This window comes from Muntiacus reevesi, chromosome 6, assembly GCF_963930625.1.
Source record: "Muntiacus reevesi chromosome 6, mMunRee1.1, whole genome shotgun sequence".
NCBI classification, from domain to species: Eukaryota; Metazoa; Chordata; class Mammalia; order Artiodactyla; family Cervidae; genus Muntiacus; species Muntiacus reevesi.
In genome coordinates, this window is record NC_089254.1 from 57,334,755 (window position 1) to 57,355,139 (window position 20,385).

At 40.8% G+C, this 20,385-nt stretch overlaps 1 protein-coding gene across 2 annotated transcripts in view; it reads left to right on the forward strand.

The window, feature by feature from the left end:
• Window positions 1–14,359, forward strand: part of ELMO1 (engulfment and cell motility 1) — a 556,385-nt gene extending 542,026 nt beyond the window's left edge. For both annotated transcript variants that reach the window (XM_065939966.1, XM_065939964.1), the window contains exons 21-22: window positions 7,858–7,935; window positions 12,962–14,359. In XM_065939966.1, coding sequence (XP_065796038.1) covers window positions 7,858–7,935; window positions 12,962–13,162 — 279 coding nt within the window. In that variant the 3' untranslated portion in view covers window positions 13,163–14,359. The remainder of the gene's footprint in view (window positions 1–7,857; window positions 7,936–12,961) is intronic.
• Window positions 14,360–20,385: the final 6,026 nt, after the last annotated feature.

Below are 20,385 nucleotides of genomic sequence, written 5' to 3' on the forward strand. Positions count from 1 at the left end.
ACTGCATAAAGTAAAACTCAACAATTTTCTTGGAACTGCCAAGAGAATTGATGGTGCAGGGGAAGCCCACCACCATGGAATCTGGATACACCGAGTCACATACATCCAGAGTTCACAACCAGATCTACTCAGGAGCAAAATCAAGAGAATTCATTACCAGCAGGCCTACTCTGCAAGAGATTCTTCAGCCAGAAAGGAAATTCTATAGGATAGGAACTTGAATCTACATAAAGAATGGAAGAGCATTAGGGAAGGAATATGTGAAGGTAAAAGAAAAGTATTTTTTTTCCTTATTAATTAATCTAAAAGGTAATTCTTTGCTTAAAATAATAATTTAAAAATGTGTTATATCTATGGCATATGGATAAGTGAAATGAATGACAGAAAAGTCAAAACGTACAGGAGGGAGAAGTAAGGATACTCAAAACAGGATCAGGTTTAAAAAAAAAAGGGAGAAAATAAAAAAAGAACAAATGCAACAAATGAAAAGAGTTACAAACTTGGCAGACATAATCTAACTTTGTCAATAGTCATTTTAAATGTCAATGATCTAAATACGCCAATTAAAAGACAGGGATTATTTGAATAGATAAGAAACAAGACTAAATATATATTTTCCTATGAGAAACCCACCTAAATATAAAAACTAAGATAGGTGAAAGTAATGGGATGAACAAAGATCAAAATGCATGAGGCAAACTGAGAGAACTGAAAGAAGAAATTCACAAATCCATTATTATCCTGGAGACTTCAGTAACCCTCTGTCAGTAATTGATAGATCAAGTGAGCAGAAAATCAATAAGGATATTGATGACCTGAAGAGCAGCATCAGTCAACTTGATCCAATTAACATTAATAGAAAATCTACTCAACAGCACAATATATGTTTTTCTCAAGCTCACAAGAAACATTCACCAAGTTAGACCACATTCTGGGTCATAAAATACATCTTAAAAAGTGTAAAAGAGTAAGAATCATACAAACTATATTCTAATTCACAATGGAATTAGACTGGAAATCAGTGACAGAAAGATAGATGGAAAATCCCCAAAATGTTCAGAAATTTCAGAACACACTTCCAAATAACCCATAGTTCAAAGAGGTAGTCTAAACAGAAAAAACAAAATGTTTTAAACTAAGTAGAATGAAAATATAACTTACCAAAATGGGTGGGTTGTGATGAAAGGGAAATGTATAGCATTAAATGCATATATTAGGAAAGAGGAAAGGTGTAAAATCAGTAAAGTTTCCACCTTAGGAAACTAGAGAAAGAAGAACAATTTAAACCTAAAGAAAACAGAAGAAAAGAAATAATAAATATTAGAGATCAATGAAATTGAAAACAGGAAAATAGTAGAGAAAATCAACAAAAGCAAAACTTGGTCCTTGGAAAATATAAATGAAATTGAAATTTCTAGCTTGACTAACCAAAAGAAAATGAAATGAGATACAAGCTATCAGTATCAGAACAGGTATGGAGATGAGCTCATTTGAGCCTAGGATGGATGTGGCTGATTTTGGCCTTCTTGTTTCAGATTCCTCTCCCTTTAGAGGAGACCAACAAAACAAACTGAGTGAATGACTTTTCCAACCTTATTTTTAAAAATTGTGATGATACTTATAGAAAACTGGGCAAGTGGGCAAATGAATGAATAATAGAAGAATGGGTGGATGGAGACGTGGATGGATGATGGAAGAATGGATTGATAAATGGGACACACTGCTGTAGACATAGATAAGACTTCAAATGAAGGCTGCTTTCTGGAGTTTGCTAGCCTAGAGGGCTGAGAGAGGTAGCAGGAGCTCTGCTAGCCTGGCTCTTTCATTTATAAACATATGAAAATAATTTGTCTTGTAATATTAATAGTGTTCATATAGCTGATGCATCAGGAAAAATGTCAGAAAGCAGAAAGGAAACCCCATATTCTAATAATTTATTTCTTCAACCCACTCACACCGCTTCCCCAGTGATCCAGAGGCCTGCTCCTCCCTACCTCTGGGACTTCTGGATAGGAAAGGGGAGTTGTCATTCAGTCACTAATTCCTGTCCTCCACCAGCTCTCAGAGTTTGCTCAGATTCCTGTCCATTGAGTCGGTGATGCTATCCAACCATATCTTCTGATGCTGGGAAAGACTGAAGGCAAAAGGAGAAGGGGGCAGTGGAGGATGAGATGGGATAAGATGGAAAAAGGAGACCTGCAACTTAAAAGGAGGGTTGGCCAAAGTGTGTCCACAGGAGGTCTGTCAGTGCATGGCAGTGGGCAGCAACCAAGGCCTGCTGCTGGCTCTAAAGCTTTTCCAGCTGGACAGTAGATTCTGACATTTCATGCCCCAGGACTCTTCACTAGCTTAATTATGAGCAGGGCAAACTGGACATTCGGATCTGTTGGGAACTGGTAGTACTTCTTGCTCAGTCAACAGCTGACATGCCAGGCACAGTCTAAGGCCCTAGAGATAGACAAAGGAAAGGGACTGATCCTTTCCCTTGAGGCAGAGGTCTTTTTTCATAGAGTCCTTCACTCAGTCAGCATTAGAGCACTTGAGATAGGATGGGCTATAGGCACAGTGATGCACATGCAGACACGGCCCTGTCCTCCTGGAGCTGAGTCTAACTTCTTTAAAAGAAGTTGGTGCAATAGACAAATTTCTGTGGACACAAAAAGTATTGGCTTCTTCACACAGAGGGTAGGAAATTCCTGATACTTGAAAAGAATTTTCATGGGTGAATGAAAATTGAATTGGAAGAATTTGACTTTTAAGGATTAAGGATTCTAAATTCAAACTCTGTGATTCATAAAATAAAGTTGATTTGTTACTGTATTTTTGAAAGTGGGCAGTCCTGGTACTTATCCCACTGCCTTGGGCTTTAGGAGTTAAATAGTTAGCATGCAATCACCAGAGGGAAGATCTAACCAGATATCAGTGAAAGGGATAGGAATATGTTTGACCTGAGAGATGCTTTCATTTCACCAAGCCCAGAGCCCAGATTTATTTTTCCAGTATGATTCATGTACCTGAAATAAGAAGCAGATTATATTAGAAGCTGATGTTCTAGTATTGACTTGAAAATCCTGATCTTTAAACAAAAAGCCTTTTATTCAGAGTTACTTCATTCATCATTCATACTCACACTATATTGAGTATTTTCTTTATATCAGACCTGTGCCGGGTGCTGGGAATCCAAAGATAAATACAACCTGGCTCCTGATATTTTGTGTCTAGAGCAGATACAAAATTTAATGTATTAATTTAAGATTAATCCACATGCTATTATAATCCAATGGTGCCTATACCCCAGTATATTTAAAAACAAGGGGAGCCTGGGATTTTGAGAAGACTCATGGAGGAAGTGATGTCTGAACTGGGTTTTGAAAAGAAGAGAGGGGAAGACCTTCTAGAAGAAGGAAACAATATATGAAAGGTGCATGGGGACTTTTGACATCTGATGAACATCCTCTGACTGAGAAACAGTGAATTCACAGTGTAGGATTGGTGGGGACAGGGACGAAAATGGGTTGGAGAACTATTGGCTAATAATGCTTAGATTATTATTATTATTATTGGCTAATAATGCTTAGACGGAACCCAGACATAAAGCTACTTTACAGAAGGCACAATTCTCTCACGATTCATCCCAAGATTCATATAATAGGTGAATGACCGATTTTGCCTTCTAAAATAGAAAGTCAAACTCATAGGTATATAGATGAGCTGCAGTGTTTATAGCTATGAAATCTACTATTTCTCTGGCCACGTTTAGCACAAACACATGCCAAGTTATAGCCACATCTGTAATTGAAATGCTTTGCCCTCAAGATAACCTGGATAGATGCTGGAGAAGCAACATAGTTAAAGTGAATGCCAGTGAGATGGCCAAATGAGACAAGTCACCCCAAAACAATGTAAGGAGTGGCAACCAACACTTTACAGTGAAATTATGTTGTATAAAACTCTACTCTCATAGTCCATCAGCCCATCATGTGACCCTAGAAGGTGGAAATCCCCAAACCAAGACACCATCATGCCCAGAATTTCTCTAAGCATCCCCTGACCCTGTATGCCTTGTCGCTAGACCCAGGGCCAGAAGGTTGAGAGTGGGGTCAGAGGTCATAGGGTGAGTTCCTCCTGTATCCTCCAACCACAGAACTCGCTTATCCCAGGCTTTCCTCCACGTGTGAGGGGAGGACATATGAATTAGTGAGACAGAGGATGGAAATAAGCTACTCCTGGACATGATTTTTCACTGACTTAGATCCAGAGTGAATAAAAGACCTCAGGTAGTGAGTAGCAAAACCGCAGAGCATCAGATATCTAAGAGAGTGTTGTGGTGTGTGACAAGAAGCCCCTGAGGGGGACGCTGCCCCACATCCACAACCACTTACTCCACCGCCTCCTGGCACCTCGCTCCCTCACAGACAGTTTGGACAGGTGGCCGCTTCTAGAGTGTTAGCCCGAGAGGCTGTCGCTGCCAGCTCTGCAGCCTGTCTGCCCAAAGTGCTGGAGAGCTGACCTCCACCAAAGCCTCAATGACAGCCAGCTGGGGACATCAATAAAACTCATTATAAGTGATAGCAGCCTTTAACGCAGGCATGCGACTCAGAGAAGTAATTCCTCCAACCCCTCCCAGGCAGCTTTGGTGAAATTAAAGTGGGGATTGACATTCTCACGAATTTCCTATTTCCTGCCTGTGCTTATCAGAAATCTAGGTCATGACAGTTCCTCTCATTCACGTCCTCGCTGGTAAATGCCTTAGAAGGGCAAAACCTAAAGTTGGCAGCCTCCCTCCTTTTTCTTCCTGCTCCATGCCCTGTGGAAGAGGAAGTGTCACAAAGGACAACCACACTGGCACTCTGGTCTCAAGTGACTTCAGCACCTAGTCAAGAGGCCACGTCTGGGTTCTGCTGATGCTCACACCTGCTGTCATAAGCAAGGGGATGATTAGCTATGTGCCTGCCCTAAGCAGAGCAGCAGGCATGGTCTAGCATCAGTCAGAAATCCGTTGTCAGTTTCACCTTTTCCTGTTGACGTCTGAAGGTCACCCGCTGTGATGGACTGACTGGGTGTCCAGAAGCAAAGCCCCTCCTCTCCTTTCTCTCCAGTCTCCTAAGTACAAGTCAGAGTTTTTCCAGAGGATGACACTAAGATTAGTAAAGAAATCACCACCTATATCAATGTTTCCCATTAAGAACGGTTTTTATGATTTTATGAGATTAGAGTTTAACATTTTGTTGAAAAATGTCTTCAGTTTTTTAAAAGAAAATAATCACCTATGATCCCAGCATCTTAACATAATTATTTTCATTTCACATGTTTGGTTCCAGTCTCCAACCACAACTAGACATTGTTCCTAGTTGTAATCAGGATGTAAATAATGTTCATTTCTCTTGTTTGTTTTTCCACTTAAAATCGAATGTTTGTAATTATACTTAATGCCTAGCAGCATATATTTTGCAGGGTTGCTAATTTGTGATTTCTTTATTTAATGTTTTACCAAAGAAGGGAGGACGTTTATTTAGTTCCTTGTATTACATTCTTAGGGCTTCCTTGGTGGCTCAGTTGGTAAAGAATACACCTGCAATGCGGGAGACCACCTGCAACCCAGGAGACCCAGGTTCAATCCCTGGGATGGAATGATCCCCTGGAGAAGGAAGTGGCAACCCACTCCAGTATTCTTGCCTGAAAAATCCCATGGAGTGAGAAGCTTAGCAGGCTACAGGGCATGGGGTCACAGAGTTGGACATGATTGAGCACAATGTTCTCTTTCTCTTCTTTTACATTCTTACAGATTATAGTATATACAGTTTTGCTTCCTTTTAAATTTTTTTAGGAGTAACTCCAAAAGTGGGACAGCTTGTTCTTGATATGCCTTACAGGCTTTTTTAAAAGGATGACACCAATTATGATACCACTGCTAGGACCCATGACCATTTTCATTATACACTAAAAGACCCGAAAGAGATGCTAAACTTATGGGGAAATTGTTTTTGTTTGTTGGTGAACTCTTTTCCATTTTTATTGATCTTTACTGGTCAGACTTGAATAGAATCCTAAGGAAGAAAAGAATTCAGAGTGGATAGTCTTGCAGAATAGATCCTGGTCTGTAACTCAGCAGTTTTTCCTTCACTTGTTTCTATTTCTGGTGGAGTGAGGATACCCTAAGAGGATGAGATGCTGGTAGGTCTGCGCTCATAACAAAAGCTGTTTTCTCTTAATGAGGGGACAGCTAGAGACGAGCCAAACAAAGAATTCATGAGAGCCACAAATAGCCTGATGGCTGACTGTGTCAGGAGAGGCATCCACCTAATGCTGAGCCTTTGGAGTCCGCTTGGAAGAATTCTTTCTCATCTGGAATTCTGAAATCTAGCAGCAGTGATCTCATCTTTCTGCCTTCTTTCTGGAGCATTCTTGCTGTGAAGTTACTGGCCAAAGACAAATCTTCTGACAGATGTTGAGGTAGAGAATGATGTGGAGAGATCTACCTCCCTAAGAAAGAGGTACTTTTTGTACCAGTGGGTGGTTACTGAGAATGCAGCTCCCAGATCATACCATGAGGGAAAGGGGCAGTCATCAGTGGTGCCTCATAGACACAGAGATAGAAGGTAGGCTAGCACATGTGTGTTGTAGTGATGCAGAGCATCGATATGGACTCACTTGGCTCTTTCCTCCAAATTAGGAGTTGTTAGGGTGTCAAGAGGGGCATCCCTGGTGGCTCAGATGGTAAATAATCTGCCTGCAATGGAGAAGACACAGGAGATGCAAGTTCAATCCCTGGATCAGGATGATCCCTTGGAGAAGGAAATGGCTACCCATTCCAGTATTCTTGCCAGAAGAATTCCATGGATAGAGGAACCTGGCAGGCTACAGTCCATGGGGTCACAAAGAGTTGGACATGACTGAGCAACTAACACACGCACACAAACACAAAACAGGGTACTGAGATGTGCAGTGACTCTCGTCTCGCAAAGATTGTACCTGCTGACTGCTCAATCCAGCCGAATAATCATTATATCCATTATTGCATAGTGTGTACAATTTGAGAAGTATATTTTAACGTACGTATTAGGTACAGCACTGAGTGTCTCAGCCAAGGTCATCCAGCTACAATGGAATGACAGCGTCACTTAGTCCTTGGCCCTTTGGGTCTGTCTCACAGTCTGTACTGTGAATGAACCCAGGCACTCGAATGAAGAGACATTCACCAATGAATGAATCCAGCTATTCTGCCACTTGGGCCCATACTCTCCTTTATACCCTGCAGCCACTATAGGATAAAACTAGGTTTGGTATAGCCTTTGTTCTACAGTATAGTTCAGAGATCAAAGGGCAGACATACTACCTAAAGATAGTGGATTCATCCAGAAGTCTCATTACCTCCTATGTAGCTTCCATGTTTTAGGAAGTTTATATCCTCTATGAACATCTGTCTTTTTGCAAATGATAAAAGATAAAGCAGCCCATAATGTTGCTAATTGTGAAAGAGTTTGCTGCTGTCCATGGTCTCCCTGGGAGGGAGATGCTGAAGATAGGTAAGGAGCACAGCTTTGGGGCTGTGTGGTCTTGGACAACTCACTTAACCTCTCTGAGCCCCTTCCCATAAAAGAGGAATGATAACACTTGTTCTATGCACTGTCTTGAGAATTAAACGAATTGGTTCCTGCAGACCTCCCATGTACAGAGAGAAGGAAATGTGTTGTGAATCTTGAAAAACATCATCCTTCTTCCCATCAGCCTCAATACTGCTCCACTTGCCTGGACCCACTATAGGCACTATCCCATGTTCAATCTGCAGCCATTTGTAACTGAAAAACAAAACGTGGAAATTGTCTTCAATGTGGTGTTTTCTCTAATCTCTTGCAGGAGGTGCTTGAACTTGCTTTCTCGATCTTGTATGACTCAAACTGCCAACTGAACTTCATAGCTCCTGACAAGCATGAGGTAAAGGTCTGCAGGGGTTAATTTATGAGAGAATGTCATATTTTCTTGAGAAAAACAGCAGATAAAAAAATACTGGAAAGAAATTTTTTTTTAAGTCTACCTGAGAAAAATTATGAGCAAAGGCACATTTTGTTGACTTGGAATAGAATGAAAATCTCTCAAAAAACTGCAAATTAAAACAGATTCAACTTCTTCTTAGCTTGATCAAGATTTTATGGTAAAGAAGAAGGTATGAATCCTTCATAGGAAGGACATAACTATTACAGAAAAAGTATCATCCTTAGCTATTGCTTGGTCTTTATTGAATATTTAGGTTTTGGTCAAAATTTTCCCATGATAAATTTGTCTCAATTCTTTAAAACGTTTAAGAACTAGATTTTTTACCATGTTTAAGTTATTTTAAGAGGTTTAAGACTGTCTCTGCTGTTGGAATTTTATTTTTGAGATGCTTTTATTCCTTTTTGACATCTTGTTATATGTATAATTTGTTTCTCTTCTCAAAGTACACTGTCAGCTATATTTAAAATATTTAGCATAAATCTAGGAAAATGCATTTGTAAGATGAAGTAGCAGCTATGGCTGATTTAACATTTTCTCTTGTAAACTAGAACCCAACATCATGCTTGAAACTCTTATTTTTAGATGATACCATTCAAATTTTTGTTGTACATGTGGTAACATAAAAAGCTTTTAGAAAGGAAGGAACATTTTAATAGAACTTGAATTTTGTTCCCCATTTCCCTAGGGAGACTTAACTCATTTAGAAGTTATTCTGTATTTGTTTTTGTTTTTTACTGGTTTGAAGCTTTTGAGTAAAATTGTACATCCCCAAAAGAGAAGAAAGATTAGATGCAAATCCTGCATTTAAAGTGGTGCTTAAATATAATTCTGTGTTACTTGACATTTAGTTCATGGAAGGAAATGACTTTGTCTTCATCTTCTTGAAAATAGATACCGTGTCCTACCATTTCTCTTTTTAAATAAAATTGTGGTTGTACGCAGGCCACCATATTCAAGATATATACAGATATATAGGAAACCATTTAAAATAGTAGAACTGTGGATGCTATTTAAATCTATACAAGGCTGTTTTGCCCAGTGTACATTAATTCCAGATAAGGATAAATGCTCTGAGACTGCCAAATTTTTATTCATATCTGCCACTTTTTATTGATGCAGTGAGGAGAAAAATGCCATGCACTTGTGAATACTTTTAATTTCGTCAGACCACTTTCATATCTATTACCTCATTTTATTTGCATAATTGCTCCATAAAGCAGAAAGTTCTATTACAGATATCCTCATTGATCAAAGGAGGAGAGAGAAGCCTCCCAACATTGACTCCCTCAACAATAGTAAAGACAACAGTAATTATAACCGGAATACTCTGAACCAGGCACCACTCAATGCTTCGTGGGCCTCACCTCCCTCAATCTTCATTCTGTAACTGTAAGAGAAGCAAGCTAATGTTATTTCCATTTTATAAAAAAAAAAGTAATGAGCCACAGAGAACTTAAGAAACATTTCCCAGATCAAACAAGTAATAAGTGATAGAACCTGAATTTAAACCATGGGGATCTTGTTCCAGAAACACCTTCTATCCGAACCCCATCCTGCATGGCTTGGAAGGAAGAAAGCAGGACCTGGACTCAGAACTTCTTGCCAGTGTCCATCCCCTAGCTTCAGCAATTATCAACTCATAGCCAGTGAGGTTTCACCTGTTACCCCACCCACACCCAGCTTCCATACCCCAGATTATTTTCAAAGTTCATCCAGATATTGTCATTTTATTTGTAAATATTCCCCTTGTGCATCTCTAAAGACCCAGTGGACTGTAACTCTCCAGGCTTCTCTGTCCGTGGGATTCTCTAGGCGAGAATACTGGTGTGGGTTGCCATGCCTTCCTCCAGGTGATCTTCCCAACCCAGGGATTGAACCCATGTCTTTTATGTCTCCTGCATTGGCAGACGAGTTTTTTACCACTGGTGCCACCTGGGAAGTCCTATATTTTAATAGGTTACCATTATTGTCATTATCAGTGCCCAAATTATCTTATCTAGAGAAAGTAGATCTGGTCCCATCAATTCATGGCAAATAGATGGGAGGAAAAAATGGAAACAGTGACAGACTTTATTTTGGGGGGTTCTAAAATCACTGTGGATGGTAACTGCAGCCATGAAATTAAAAGACACTTGCTCCTTGGAAGAAAATCCGTGACAAAGCCAGACAGTGTATTAAAAAGCAGAGACATCACTTTGCCAACAAAGGTCTGTCTAGTCAAAGCTATGGTTTTTCCAGTAGTCATGTATGAATGTGAGAGTTGAACCGTGAAGAAGGCTGAGTGCTAAAGAATTGATGCTTTTGAACTGTGGTGTTGGAAAAGACTCTTGAGAGTCCCTTGGACTGCAAGGAGATCAAATCAGTCAATCCTAAAGGAAATCATCCCTGAGTATTCATTGGAAGGACTGACACTGAAGCTTCAATACTCTGGTCACCTGATGTGAAGAGCTGACTCACTGGAAAAGATTGAGGACAGGAGAAGAAAGGGGGCAACAGGATGAGATGGTTGGATGGCATCATTGACTCAATGGACATGAGTTTTCACAAACTCCAGGAGACAGTGAAGAACATGGAAGCCTACCATGCTGCAGTCCATGGGGTGGCACAGAGTTGGACATGACTGAGCGACTGAACAACTACAGAGAAAGTAGGAATACCTTCTGGTTGGCTTCTGAGTCCTATTGACAGATGACTCTGGCAGCTTTCAGGCTTTCTGGCATGACAGGATATTCCAGATTCTTCTTGTGCATTTCCTGCCTTTTCTCTATGGAGTTTTGACTCCTTTTGTTATTCAGCAACCAGAATCTGGACATTCAATGCCTGTTACTACTGGGTTGGTGATTAGTTTTAGGCATTTTTGGAGACAGAGCTTGGAGTTATGTTTTTAAAAGACAAAATCCATCATAAATTTATATTAAAATTTCCAACTCAGATTCAGTACTACAGTTTTTGTTTATTGATTGTGATGCTTTTTTAAAAAGTTTTCTGTGGTTGCTGCTTCTCAAAAGAAAAGCACCACAGAAGTGTTCTTGTGGGTTAAATTAATCTGTACTAGGAAGCTAGCCAGGACTGGGAAGGGTGTGTACTAAGAGTGGCAACCCCAGCACTTAGGGATTTACCATGAAACAGTGTCTAAACTGGAAGGGGCCTTAAAGAGCATGGGGTTCAGTGGTGCTTCTAAATGGAGATACATCAGAATTAGCTGGAAGCTTTTCTAAATAAAACTTCCTGACCTAAGATTTGTAAGATCAAGATCTACAGAGTAGGACCTGGGTATCTATTTTTATCAAGATTATTTATGAAGAAATACACGTTTAGATGTGTCTAGAATCTATCTAGGAGAAGGAAATGGCAACCCACTCCAGTGTTCTTGCCTGGAGAATCCCAGGGACGGGGGAGCCTGGTGGGCTGACGTTTATGGGGTCACACAGAGTCGGACATGACTGAAGTGACTTAGCAGCAGCAGCAGAATCTATCTAAGGTATTCACAAGATCACTAATACTTCCAGAAACCCCTTAGTCCTTAGCTGATATTTAGATGGGTTAAGTGCTCTGCCTGAGATCCCATAGTCAAGGCTGAACTGAAGCTCTCCAGTTCAGGACTGCCCTGCTCAGACTTCATAACACACCCATGGTACACCTCCTCGGCTTAACAAGGGGAACCACCAGTGTGCATCAGGGTAGATTTCTAAGCCATCGTTGTGACTTAAGATCTGTATAGTGCTCGCCATCTTGTAGTGCTTTTATGTTGAGATCTGCTATCATATTCTGGAACATAGCCCAGGTAACCACAGTGCAAAGGACAAGCTAAGTAGGGTCTGGAATTGCAACTTGACCCAGTAAAGGCAAGAAAGGAATCTAGAACACATTCTAGAAGGAAGACCAGTCCCACAGGAAGAGCAGTGAAATTGCTATCAAAGAAGTCCTATGTAGGACTGGGACATCCTGAAAGGTGAACCAAGCACAACATCCAGAATGCAGGCAGTTTTCTGATGCTGGCAGCAGAGGCTAGTTCTTCCCCAGGTATTATGGCTTTAATACCAGATCAGGGCAGGATTTCAGCCTCTGGAGGGAAGCTAACAAGAGCAAGGCAGATCCTCAGATAAATGCGACATAGTTCATAGCCTACTGGAGAAGCAAAGGGCATGAATAATTTTTAATGAGAGGGGAAGAACCAAATTCTTCTTTGGGTACTATGGAGTGCTTTCCAAAACAGGTGATGTCCCCAAGGACCAGACTCCAAAGACCTGGAGGAGAAAACCCTTAGAAACCAGAAACCCAGGCAGAAGAGGTCCGTAGACTGGCAGCTAAGCCACTTTCCATTAAGATCACCCAATAATTTTAGCCATTTTGTCTATCAGACCTTGGGCAGCACTGAGCTATTCCTAAATCTTTTGCTAAGAAATACAAAGGTGAGACCACCATTAGCCCCGGTGGGGTTCGGCTGTCATTTTGAGTGTGGGAATCAAATAGGATAGTCAGATATTAGCTATAGATTAGGAACTTTGCTTGGAGTCAGGAGAGGAGCAAGTTTGATCTGATGTTGAGTTCAGGAGTGTTAGGATATATTCTACCAATACCTTTAACTCTTTGATTCACTGGTGGGATGTTAGAGATATTTTGTTGCACAGGCAGAAAAAACTCAAATCCTGCTGCTGCTATGCAGGGAGGCATTATTTGTACAGAAGAGTGCAGACAATGGAGGCAGATTGCATAAGTTCAAATCCCACCTACTCCACATACTACCAAGTGACTTAATTTCTCATTGTCTCAGTTCCCTCATCTGTAAAACAGAGATGCTAACAGAAGTGTCAACTTTATAGAGGTGCTGACTATCAGATGATGATGTAGGCAAAGCCCTTAGCACAGAGCCCAGCCTTTGCTGAGTGATCAGTTGGTGTTAGCAATTGTTATTCCTCTTGTAACTGTCATCAGTCGTTCTCATTGTCATCTTCTTTCTCCCCAGTACTGTATCTGGACAGATGGGCTGAATGCGTTGCTGGGGAAAGACATGATGAGTGACCTGACACGGAATGACTTGGACACGCTGCTCAGCATGGAAATCAAGCTCCGCCTCCTGGACCTGGAAAACATTCAGATCCCTGACGCGCCTCCACCCATCCCCAAGGAGCCCAGCAACTATGACTTCGTCTATGACTGTAATTGAAGCACCCTGGGCCCAGATGCGCCCCCCTCCAAAACTGGAAGATTTAGCTAATAGGAGAAAAGAATGAAAAGGCGCCCACACCGTGGAATCCGCTGTGGTCAAGGGACACTGTGGGTCCACACTTCCTTTGGCCTCGCCTCCTCTAACTCTGGCATTTTTCTGCCCCTACCTGGCATCCTGCTCACCACCCTGATTCTGTTTCTAGACTCTATTGCTTTAGGTCACCTCCCGTCGCTGCAGTCGAAGGTGGGAGAAAAGCAAAATCCACCGCCAATGAGAGAGCCAAAGGGCCCTTCCATCTTCATTCCAGCAGGCAAGTCCTCCCCTCCTAGAGGCTGCAAGCCAGCGGCCCAGACCTCCTCCCAATCTGCAGCCAGGCACAGAGATGTGCCCCAAGCTCTGGGTCTGGAAGAACCGGAAACGGTCTAGCTACTTGAGAAGACAAACACCACCCCTTGTTCCCCTTCTCTCTAGGGTCTGCTCACACCACCAGTTCCATGTGAATTGAAATCTGCTTCTAAATGGCCTCCTTTTCCCATCCTGGCCTCTGCCTGCCTGGTTCCTCTCTGGTTCCAAGAGCAGCAGCGGTTGCCTCACCCTAGTTCTCGCAAGCGTTGGGTCACCAGACACAATCTGAGGGTCCCGTGGCCACATCACGTCTGCCCTGTGGCTGTGACCACCCTTCCTGTCTCTCAGCTAGTCTTGGGTTTCTTCCTCCTGCCCCAGCCCTGACCTGCCTTCCTCATTGCCACACACTCCTCCAGCCCCTTAGCTGAAAGCACAATGCTGAACTCAGTCATCCTGCTTCATCTCTAACGTACTAAATCTGAAAGCCTCGATGACAGGCAGTTGCTATCTAAGGGTCTGGGGAGGTTCTGCTGCAACACAGGTTCCACAAGATGGTCAAGCTGTCAGACATCCAAGTTTACATCGTTGTAGTTATTACAGGTATTGACAATTTGCAAAGGGTTTGGGTTGTTGGTTTTAGGGGTTGGTTGTTTTTTTTCTTTTTTTGCTTTGTTTTTGTATAAAAGAGTCTAACATTTTTTGCCAAACAGATATATATTTAATGAAAAGAAGAGATACATAAATGTGTGTACTTTCCAGGGTTTTTTTGTTTAATTATTTGAGTCCTAAACATCTTCCTGAGAATAACATTCCCCTAAACATGCTGTGGAATAAAATTAATTGTGATGAGTTGGAGAGCTGGTGTTTTGATTTGGTAATTTAGGTTCTTGCTGCTCAGTCATCAGCATCACTGAGAGCTTGTTGAAACTGCAGAATCTAAACCTCACCCCAACCTTGAAGAATCAGGTGATGCTCATGCATACTAAAGTTTGAGAAGCACTGGCTTTGGGGACTCTTGACCTTCGCTGGATCCATAGGCTCTGAGCATCAGTAAAGAGTGATCCTTCTAAGAAGACTATCTCAAGTCAGCTAGAAAATCAGACCCACTTCGTAAAAATATAATATAGGGACTTCCCTGGTGGTCTAGTGGTTAAGACTGCGCTTCCACTGCAGGGGCATGGGTTTGATCCCTGGTCAGGGAACTAAGATCCCACATGCTGTATAGTGATCATATTAATTACTTTTAAAAAATAGATATTAAAAAAATTAAAATGTATATATTTATAAACTATTCATTTTACACTATTACCTCCTGACTGTGACTTTATCTTTTATTTTTTCTTCCTTACCATTATATAATTTATAAAACTGACCAAATGAAAGAGACCATATTTTGAAGGCACAAATTTAGCAATGGAAAAGAATGCAGACCCACAGACCAGAAATAAATCAAGCCAGAACTAGATAAATCTAACCATGAGTTAATGAAATATGGGTCAGAGCCCAGCAAAGGATTTTTCTGAGGTTATTTCCATTGGAGGCATATCTGTATCATAAACTCCAACAGCTGGAAGAAATGTCAGGAAGGTCCAAATGATGTGGAATTCACAGCACAAGCCACTCTTGACTCACGGCAGAGGTGTTAGATGCCTTCGGGTCACTGCTCATTATTGTCACCAAGATGTGCAATTACAGGCTAACCTGGGTTGAGATGACATGAACCCTCCATAAATTACAGGAAAAAAATTTCCTTTATGATCCATAGTAATTCCCAAGTAACTATGCTTCCCATCAATGCACTCACACCTGAGTGTCAGGTTGAAGCTTCCTTTACATTAAGTTTTGATGATATTAACACGTATGTCCTTCACGTCAGGAGCATTTATAGATTTACCCATCAGCCTGATAAAATGATAAATGATAGGTAAAAGAAAGGAGGCAGAGTCAGACCATTTGTTACTTAGGAGTTAACAGACTTCATTTATGAAAAAGGGAATTTTTTGGACCAAGATACCCGAGATCTGGGGAGTCTTGCTGGGAGGAACAAGCCCTTCTCTCTTCTGTTGCTCTTGCTTTGGTGCATTAAATAGAAACTAACTCTTTCATGGCTATTAAAAAGAGTATTCTGCCACCTTGTAGACCCTCCTTTCAAGGACTAGTGAGATCCTGAGAGTATGACCTCATTCCTTCATTTTGTGGCAATGTGGTGCTGGGTTACTGTCCACATTTGGCCACCCCATCTTCTCAGCCTACACTGCCCAGGGCTTTCCCAGCCAATAAGCCTCCCACCCCCCAGCTCAGCCCCCGTCACCACAGGATTCTAGGCCTGGACAAAATAGCCAAGCCAAAGGAACACTGAAAAGAGCCCAGTTTTGTCATTATGGCTAAGCCGCATTCTCCTATTCAGCTTTACCTGAAATAAAATTGATCATTGAATTTTAATCTATTGGTACTTTAGTTCCTCTCTTGCTCTAATTCAGAAACTATAGGGAGAAGAGTAATTAGTTGGCATTCTCAAACTCAAAAGTGACTACTAAGGATACGAAAATCTGATGACTATTGCAGAAGAAAAAGTGCATGGCTGAATGTTTCTGGAGTCTATTTGCAAATCCACTCTAAACCACTTTTCAACTATCAGCTAAATTGCTTCCTACCTGCCTGTTCTATAATGAACTGAGTAGTTGACATATATACCTTTGTTCCATCTTGTCGTAGTTATGAAATATTTGGCTTCCCCAATGGCTCAGTGGGTAGAGAATTCACCTGTAATAAAGGAAACATGAAAGACATGGGTTCAATCCCTGGGTGGGAATTAACATAAACCTTTAACTTAAAGGAAATAAATATTCATACAATAATCAAAAACTGTTTAGAGCTAAACACTAGGAATGCAACAAGAATAAAATTTGTAAAATCAGAAAAGTTATAATCAAGTAATTTAATTGAAAAACCAAATCATTGAAGGGAGGCGGGATGGGAGATTTTAGGAAATGATAGCAAGGAGGGATCATGAGACAGTGAGTTTGCTGAACTTCTCCAATCAAAGAAATGAGAGCTGTTTACCTCATTCTAAAATGGAAATTTCATGATTGAGAAGCCTGTGGATGATGGGGCTGGAAATTGTCATCACTCCGTAAATAAATCCCCTCCCAGCCCTTTGGTCCTCTATCCATGCCCTCTCCTTCTCTCACATCCTCTCCTTTCCTTTTTGATACACAGTGGTTGAATGATCTACTGGTAGTATAGTTAAACTACATGGCATGTTTCAACTAATTCAGCCTGTTTTATGAAAAAGGAAAATAATAATCAAAGGAAGAAAGAAGAAAATTTTTAATTTGAACTTAACTCTTGAATTAAATATTTGAGGTAATTTGCAATAAAACCACAATTTAAAATAAATCTGGGTATAGGTGGGTGGAGCAAATATGGTATAATTCTATATGAAAATGTAGTAATACTCTATATTTTAATGGAATGAAATTTTTTCTGACATAAAAATGTAAAATATAAAATGAACATTTTGAGTGTTTTTTTCTTTTAATTCAGAAAAATAATCAAAACACACTCAAATGAAGGAAGGAGATAATTCTACCAGAAACGTGATGCAAATAGAGGTGATACCCTTGAATGTTAATCTAAATTTGGGCTTCCTGGACGTCAGTGTAAACAAGGAAGCAAGTTGGGATATATAGCTCTCATTTTTAAATTAAATTTCTATCACCTCATAAAAAAATATCCTTTTCCAGGCACCAAATCTCAGAGAAGATGTGCTATTAAAAGCACTTATTACCTTCAACAGGCTTCTCTGGTGGCTGAGAAGGTAAAGAATCTTCCTGCAATGCAGGAGAACCAGGTTCGATCCCTGAGTTGGGAAGATCCCCTGGAGGAGGGCATGGCAAACCACTCCAGTATTCTTGCCTGGAGAATCCATAGACAGGGGAGCCTGGTGGGCTACGTCCATGGGGTCACAAAGCATTGAACATGACTGAGCAACTAAGCATCATTGATAAATACTTCTTCGTAGATGCTATTTGTCTGTCGTTTGTGGAATGGAAAGAGTCACCCTTGCAGCCCCTTGAGGGGTGAAAGCAATGGGGTATCAGAGAAGGAGCCTTCTGAATGCTGGAGTCAGCTTCAGGACAGAGTAATGGAAGAATCAGAAGAGGATTCTGGGAGTCAGGTAACCAAGGAAAGTCTGGCCAGAACAAATGGTTCAGGAATGAATGGAGTGGGCCCAGGACCAGGAGATGTGCTGGGCAGAGAAGAGCAGGATCAGAACCAAATCTCATGCACTTCCATCAGGGCTCATGGCACCGTGCACAGGGCATGGGGATACAAATGTAAGTAAGAAATGACCCTGCCTTCCAGAGGCTCACGGCCTAGAACGGGAAGGACAGACAAATAGGTGCAACCCGTGGCTCAAAGGGCCACAATGTAGAGAACGCTGAGCTAGTACAGGAGGCGACTGCTTCCACGTAAAGGGAGTGAGGCCTGAGCCAGGCTTGGAAGGATGAGCAGGAAGCCGCCAGGTGGCCAGGGAAGGAAGGGCAGGCTCATTCCCTACTCATCCTGTGGGTTCCAGTTTGTTCGTCACTCTCCCTGAACATCAAAGTTAAGGTTGTGGGCTCCTGCTCTGTGCTCCCACAACCACCTCCGCCTACCCTGTGGTGATCATCTGAGTTTCCACTGTCTTCCTCACTGGCTGGGAGCCCCATAAAAGAAGACACCTGGCCAGTTCTCACCACTCTCATGCCCCACCTTGAACCCAGTGCTGGGCACCTAACTGCTTTCCTTCAGTGCTTTCTAAGAGAATTGATCAAGGGTGTGAGCCGTTAGAAAGTTCAAAAGGATTATGGCTGGAACAGACATGAGTGTGGGAGAGAGAACCGTAAGAGATGAGCTTGGAAAAGAGGGCAAGGACTTTGAATGGCAGGCCCAGAAGTTGGAACTATATTCTTTATGTAGCCAAAGCCACTGACATAGATACTTTGGTAAATAGCCATGACCTGTCACCACTTTCGATGTGGCCACAGCACAAGAGACAAGTTGAGGAACAGTGGATCTAGAAGCAACAAGACCAGGTTAAGTGTGTGTCCAAGGTGACTCATTCTTTTTTTAACTTTTTATAATTTTGTTTATACAAGTTCAATATCATTACAACAATCTGCCAATGCAGCAATAACACCTTACTGGAAGAAGTCCCTTAGTGGAAACATAAGTGACAAAACTAGGATTTGAGTCCAGATTCTCCGGATCCAGCTTTTCCTTCTTTGTTTTTCCAAGCCATTTTATTTAGTTAGTTATTTACTATTGAATTGTATCGGCGTGCAATATTATATTAGTTTTAGGTGTGTAACGTAGTGATTTGATACCCTTCTACATTAAGGAACAATCACCAGGATAAACCTAGTTATCGTCTGTCACGTACAGAGCTATTACAATATAATTGACTCTGTTCCCTATGCTGTACATTACATCCCATGACTTATTTTACAGTTGGAAGTAAGGGTGCCTCACTTTTAAGAAGGCTTAGCTTAATTACTAGCTAAGTAATTATCAATCAAATTACTAGGATCAAACTGAGTTCAGAAAAGAATATGTGTGTGTGCTGTGATAGAGGTGAAATTGATTGTCATTGAAAGGACAGAAAAAGGAAAATGATATATTTTTGAAGTCTAAGATGTAAAGACAAAAATAGAAACAAGACCAAATCTTTCTTAGATTGGCTGGAAAAGCAAAATCTGGTCAAATACTGGTTACAAAATATCTGCCTAAAATAAAATGACATGGAATAGTTGAAAATACAGAGATGGGCAAATACCAGCAAATACAACATCACTGTGGTACACATGGGCAGGTAAATATCAGGCAAGTAAAACTGAAGACAAAACTGTGGAAAAAGAAAGTGATTTTTGTAACTCTCCTTAACGTTAATACAATTTACCATTTGGATACGACTGATGAGAATACCTGATGTCACTGCAAACTGGTAAATGACTTTCACCAGAATCTGACCAGCTTCCACCCTGACCCTAGACTTCCAGGCTCCAGACTGTGAGAAATAAAGTTCTCCGAAATAAGTCACCCAGTCAGTGGAATTTTGTTATAGCAACCTGAACAGACTAAAACACATGGTTTGTACTCACTTTCAATAAATAAACTCTGATTTGATGGTGTTCTATTTAAAATGTCACCTGAAGTCAATCAGTTTTCTAAAACTGTGACAGCCTAGCAAGTAAGACCTCACTGCACTCACAGAGAATTCTTACAGAATTAAATCTTAAGAACATAATCAATTTTTATTTTATTTTCATTTTACTTCATTTCATTTCATGTTTGGAACCAAGTAATGCTGTCGACCAGATTTAGCAAGGTCTAATGCTACTAAATATAACCTTTAAAAACAAAAGCACAAAATATGATACCAGGAAAAAACACACAGGGGAGAGAGAGAAAATGAGAATGTACATGTGTGTTGAGGATAAGTCTAACTTTGGAGCAATGTCATGGTTACACAGTTGTTAAGAATATATAAGCTGTGAAATCCTACATCATATTCCAGTTACAAAGCTTCCTAGCTGTATGACCTAGTTATTTCCTGGTTTGTAACACTTTGTCTATACAATTCCCTTATAACAACTCTTGAAGGATTATTTCAAATTATGTTCATAAGCTTCACAGGACAATATCTTCAGTATAGTAAATACTCAAAAAATAGTAAGTAGTAAATACTCATAGCTAGACCTTTCTGATACCAAAAAATCAAGCACATGTCCATTTGAATCCCTTCGAGCTTGAGTTTGACTCAAGCCACACTCCACTCCTATTTCTAGGCTAGCTGATGACCATGTGGATCTTTCTCTTATATCATTAGC